Consider the following 6,509-nt stretch of genomic DNA (forward strand, 5'->3'; position numbering starts at 1 on the left):
ATATCAAATATAAAATAAATGAGCTTTTTAAGAATTTATTAAGTGAGAATATTAGTAAATTAAAAATTTATTATGTGTACAATTTTAAAAAAAAAATTATAGGTAAACTATAAAAATAATCATTTTTGTTTGTCTTAAATTAAATTTTAGTCACTTATGCTTGAAATTTTACGTTTTTGTCTTATCGTTTTGTTACGAAATGGTAACTCTACCGTTAAACTCCATTACTTCTTTTATGACGATCCTACTTTATCGTTTTGTTCTAAGATAAGGAGAGGAAAGAATTTACACAAACTTTTTAAGTGCCTCAAATAGCTGACATTAAGTTTTGTTAAGTATCATTATTAAAGAAAAACCAATTTACTTAACATCCCATCATGACAGAGGCATTTTAATAATAGATTGAGTTAACTCGAGTTCTAATTCGAACAATTTTAATACATATATTATATAAACTCATTTGAATCAAAATCAAATAACCTAATTATTATTTAAAAATAATAAAATATCAAGAATATTTTTACCTAGTTAAATTTATATATTAGATTGTTCATAATGTAGCGACGTAAAAATTTCTGCTTTCGGTCGCTAATTAAGGCGATTATTTGAAAATTTAAACCGACTTTTGATTTTATTAGCAAAGGGAGTCGTCACCGATCCTTTTTTATAGGTGTGATCGGACACCTAATAAAATTATTTTAAAACAAAAAGAAGGCCAAATTTAGGTCTACATGAAAGTCCAGAGAAAAATTGGGGTTCGGGAGTCAGTTACGCGCGAGAAAGGTATTAGCACCCTCGCGACGCCCAAAATTGGTATATCATAAACATGTGTTGACTTGATTTTCAAAAATACGAGTTCAATATAATATTTAATCGTGATCCGATTGAAAAATGAGAATTTTTAGTTTTCGATTTTTTTTAGAAAGGGTGTCCCGTTTTTTAACACAAGCCGACGAATTTCACCCAACATAGCGATGAAATCGATGGCTTAATATTAAATCGGTACATTGCCTTATTTTTGAAATTAATTAAAACATGAGAAAAAATATTCCTAAAGTGAGAAATTAAAAATAGATAAATGACGCAAAAAAAATGATATCATTAATGAAAATATTAACATGGAATACTAGAATATTAGAATAACAATAATAATGATATTTACAAAATAAAAACAAATCATGTACTAATAATAAAATAGGAAAATGATATATTTGATAATAATAATATAAAATAATAATATGTACATAAAAATACATATATATATGCATATAATAAAAGTATGTAATAATAATAATATCTACAATAAAAGAAAATATTAGGAAACGTACATAAAAAAATATATACATAAAAAATTTACAACAATAATATAAAATAATGATATGTACAAATATATATATACATATGTACATAAAATATACACTAATATAATAATAGTTATAATAATACTAGCAATAGTAATAATTTGTAATAATAATATATACACAATATGGTATTTAAAATATATATATGTATATATAATAGTATTTAAGAATATATACATAAGAAATATATAACAAATGGCATTAAAAAATATATACATAATATATATAAAATACCTAAAAAAAAAGGGGGAAAGAAGAGAGAAGGGAGGGGGAAAAGGAAATCCGGCCAAGGGGGGCCGGTCACCGGTCGATCGTCGGCCGCCGCCCTTCGCCGGCCACCACCCACGGTGGCCGGAAAAGGTAACTTTTTTTTTAACAATATATGTATATATAAAGAAAGAAAAAAACAACACAAAAAAAAGATTCGAAAGAAGAGGAAAAAAGAAAAAATGCAACATTTTTATTAATGTTTCTTTTGTGTTCAAAATTTGAAGAGATTTTTGTGTTTGTCTCCTTTTTCAATCTTTGTAAAATCCCCCCCTTTTACATGATTTTTGAATGGTTTTTTATAGCCATCTTTTACATGATTTTCTATTATTTCTTTTTTTATTTTGTAGGTGGTGGTGGTAGACAATGGATATCAAAAATGGGAGGAAAAATGGGACAAGTGGGAAAATGGCTAGGTGGCTAGGGTTTCTTGATTTTTTTAGGGGTTAGGTTTTTTTTTGGGATTAGGTTTTTTTTAGGGGCTTAATGGGCTTTTAAATTAAGTTTAATATTTGGATTTTGTAATGGGTTTAAGTAGATGTAAACGGGTCATGAGTTAAGGGTTTTAGTGGATTTAGAGGTTTGGTTGGGTTTTGATGTAATCGGGCCCGGGCAATTTGGGCTTCTACACATAAAAAAACTATTTTTTTTAGCCGAGAAAAAAATAATTTTGACCTTTTAAGTATTGGTTGTATACCTACCTGCATTCAATGGCCATCCATGTATTTATTACACTATCTGTACTTCGATTTCAGCACTTATTCAATGTATTCATTAAACAATGTGTACTTCATGTCCGATGACCCCAAACAATGGAGCCTAACAAGATTTATAACGAGTGATTTTCGACTTCCGGGTCACCTCTTCTTGTTATTCTTCTTTCCCTTTACTTGTTTCTCTAAAGGTTTAATCCGTTGATTGATAGCCGAAGAAGAAGGTGTGCTTCGGTTCGATAATTTTGTTGGTGCAGCAGATACTGAGGCAGATTCTTCTTCTGCTGCTGTTTTTGCTTGTTGGAGAGTTTTTTTGAGAACTGAATACGGATTGATAGAAGTTCGTCGTGCAGTAGCCGCTGGCTAATCAGGTATTTTAGGAATGCCTAAAGCCTTCTTCACCCCGGGACCCTTAAGCACTGCAAGGGATAAAGTTTAAGGTGAATGATATATAGACATACTCGAAAATCTCGAGAGAAAACAAGTCCTGTCTCATGGAACAGGAAACTCAAGGACTCACCTAGTCCATAAGAGATGGAAAACAAATTTGATGTAATCCAATAACAAAATATGGCCTGTAGAATAAATTTAGATGAAAATTATCATCAACATGTAAACATATGAACAGACCGTTATATAAAGCCGAGATGACCTATTTGAGTAAGAAGAATCTTAATATTGTTTTGACAATACCTTTGGGAAATTCATGGTAAATGGAACTGTCAAAATAGCAAGGACACTAGACACAATTTTCTTAGTTGCAGAAGCAGGTTTCCCTTCCATACCATCTTGCATGTTACACTGCAGACATATTAAGTAAATCCGATTAAAAAATAGAAAAATGTATACTGTAACATTGTTCCATATTCATCGAGAAAAAAAGTACACTTGCCCCTACGGTTATCAAAAATGTCAGTGCTGTCAAAATTGGAAAGACGTATAAACTATCTGGAGTAGTGAGATCCGTAAACCAATATGCTCCACCGCATTTAAATGATGGCATTTTCTTAGCCATTGTTGTAATCTGGAGTAAAAACTACATTCAATTAAGACAAAACCCAGTAATCCTTTACAGAAGGATAATACAAAAACATTTGTCTTACAGCTAAGTAAGAGCTGATAAAGATGGAGCACCGAATAAAGAGCCCAATCATTGGTGTAAATGGTGTCGAGCCATATCTGTGAACGATGAAATTGTCTCATAAAAACAGTTAAATAGACATTTAATCGAACAACTATATCAAGTACATGCTTGATCAACCGGAAATTAGATTGGTGTCACAAAATACTAGATTGGAATTACAAACCAGGATTCTTCAGATAGTTAAAGAGAAAGCCAATTAACAAATGCTAGTGGGTCTCAATCATGGAACCAAAGGGTACGCAATTTATTACAAAAAGTACTTTGAACAGGCATATTTGCTAGTCGAAATGGAAAAGTTACTTACTCCTTGAAAAGCTTTTTAATTTCATTTTGAACTTCAACCACCGACAGGGAATTCACATCCTACAGAAAAATAGGTAGATTTGTTAAATTTTTATTCCTACTATCATAAAAGAAACAAAAACATCCATGGATTCATAACTTGCTCCAACAGTATGCACAAACGTGGATAAAAGAAGAGATTAAGTGGTTCAAAAAAAAACATGAACACAGAAGAAACTGGCACCAAACCTTGCTTGCCAACCACTCCCACATTTCCACCAGGCGTGGCTTCATTGCCTGCAGGATTAACACAAATTAAAATAGTTTCTTTTTTGTTAATCAACCTACGAGAAAAAGAGAGCAGTCTGTAAGTTGCAAAACTGAAGTCGCTTACAAGGTGTTGAATATCTAAAAGAAAACATGCATAAGTTCCTCTTCTTCGTCCATGTCGACGTCATAACCGGAAACTAGTCAACAGATAATTGTTGACTTCATGCTTGGCACACTTCAACCTTTTTTTAAACAAAAATGTACATGACAAGCAGAGGCATGTTAAGTATTGGAACTATTAGACAAAAAGGTACTAGAAGAATAAGATGATGACTCTCGGTTCTTTCTTTTCAATGCACTATTAACAACAAGGTTGAAAGAAAAGACTCCACACCATCAAAATTTTCGTAATATCATTACTAGACTAGAATATAAATGGGATTATCAAATTATCCAGTATTTTACAGATTATTGAATTGTGGATACATATTAGCATAAACAAAGGATATGCTTAATTCTTCAAAAATTACAAGGAAACATAAAAACAGTGTCTTGCATATAGACATGAGTGCTACACATAAAATTGACAATGGATACAGACGAAAGAGCACACCAGAGAAAAAGGAGAGTGAGGGCAGAAAAATGAAACAAAAACAAGTAAAATTACACACGGTCATTTTCGTAGTAGCTTTAAGTTCATTTATCAGAAGCGGAAGAGTTGCTCCTCGAATCAAAAGTGTTGTCACTGCTATCGAGGCCCACCTGAAACAAATAATACACCACCGAGAAGAATAGTACATATTGCATAAGATACGGGTTTGCATCAGGATTTATTTGTCATCGTGCCGCAATTTGCAACAATAAATTGAATTCAACCACATATAAGAAATCAATGATGAATTGTTTTGACTAGAAACTTAAAGATTAACTCTAGTTAAAGTTATATGCATCATGCATGCAAGTTTTAACCAATGTTGCATGAACAGGAATCATTATATTTACACCCTTGATAGTTTATGTTGTGTTTCTGTCAACATTTGAATTATAGCTTATATTTAGATTGAAACATCGGTTTTGAAGCCAGATTCAGATTTATCAATTTTGCATTAGTTTCCTATACAATATTCTTTGCTGAAATCACTACCGTCGGACACACCATCCATTCTTCATACATTTGCACAATTGAGACAATATAGAATAAGAGAAGGCAGCAACTTACCAGTTCAAGCCGGTAAAAGAATGAACAGCATCAATAACATACTGCAAGCTAGCAACAGGTAACCAACAGTCATAAGCAGCAACGGCAACCTCATTCACGGCAGGAGCTTGCGAAGCCACTGCTTCAACAGCAGTATCCTTAAGAACATCCACAACATCACCGATGAGCTCAAACTTATCTGGCTTATCACTACCCGTAGTCGACATATGCCGATAAGAGGACATGCCGGGGCTAGGAAGAAAAGCTTATTGGGAGCATTTTCTATCTTGGAACAGCACACCAAAGCCTGAGGATGAATTATTAAACCCAGTTCCAAAATATCTTTGTTGAACAAAATCACCAGGTTTTTGATGAGATTGGTGTTAACATTAATGGGAGACAACATTAATGGCAAACAATACAAAGTGGTGCAAGTTTAGCACCCTAAAGTTGACTTTGAAAAAGTGGCATGGGATAATTTTTTTTTGGTCCTTGAGATAATGGGCTATTTATTGTTTGGTCCTTGAACCTCAACTATAAATAGGCCTTCTCATTTCTCATTTCAATCATCCCAACCAATCTTTCTCTCATAGTTTTCTCTCTTCTCCCATTTGAGAATTCTTAAGGAATTCTATTTGTTTGTAATACTTTGGAGATAGTAAAGTTATCATCTGGTTTTAGTAGCCCGAGGATGTAGGTATAATTTACCGAACCTCGTTAAAACTCTTGTGTTCTTTTTGTCCTATTTTTCTTTCAATATTTGAGGGTATAATAGTAGTATTTAATTGTGCTATTAAATTACGTTAGAAGGAATATTCTGACTAAGGAAAGACTTGGTATTTAAGAGATCCTTGTGATCCACCTCTCTTCCCTGGGAATTGAACTTTGTGTGATTTTTTAGTACAATAATTTACACGCTTCCGACCCTATTGGAACTACAAGTGGTATCAAGAGCCGAAGGTTAATCGTAGTATGCTCTGTGGTTGCAGTTTAAACTGATCTTCCACATCAGAAAAGATTTCCTTAGGTATATTGAAAGATTATGGAGAAAACGGTCGGTGTAGGAGCTTCAACATCGTCCATGTGGACAAGACCGACAATTGCAAATACAAGATTGGCCGTGGAGATCTTTGATGGCACGGGCAATTTTGGTATGTGGCAAAGTGAGGTTCTAGATGCCCTTTTTCAGCAGGGTCTAGACATTGCCATTGATGAAGAGAAACCAGATGATGTACAGGAGAAAGATTGGAAGGCGATCAATCGGTTGGCATGTG

The 6,509-nt window shown here is 33.1% G+C and overlaps 1 protein-coding gene across 1 annotated transcript; it reads right to left on the reverse strand.

The window, feature by feature from the left end:
- Positions 1-2,351: 2,351 nt before the first annotated feature.
- On the reverse strand, positions 2,352-5,609 carry LOC107923478 (mitochondrial inner membrane protein OXA1-like). Its single transcript, XM_041080516.1, has 9 exons — positions 5,257-5,609; positions 4,709-4,799; positions 4,017-4,064; positions 3,790-3,848; positions 3,445-3,520; positions 3,240-3,365; positions 3,035-3,142; positions 2,862-2,916; positions 2,352-2,760 (listed from the first exon to the last, which is right to left on the reverse strand). The coding sequence occupies exons 1-9, from the start codon at positions 5,478-5,480 to the stop codon at positions 2,705-2,707; spliced, it is 843 nt and encodes a 280-aa protein (XP_040936450.1). The 5' UTR covers positions 5,481-5,609; the 3' UTR covers positions 2,352-2,704.
- Between the last annotated feature and the right edge of the window lie 900 nt (positions 5,610-6,509).

This window comes from Gossypium hirsutum, chromosome A11 (assembly GCF_007990345.1).
Source record: "Gossypium hirsutum isolate 1008001.06 chromosome A11, Gossypium_hirsutum_v2.1, whole genome shotgun sequence".
NCBI classification, from domain to species: Eukaryota; Viridiplantae; Streptophyta; class Magnoliopsida; order Malvales; family Malvaceae; genus Gossypium; species Gossypium hirsutum.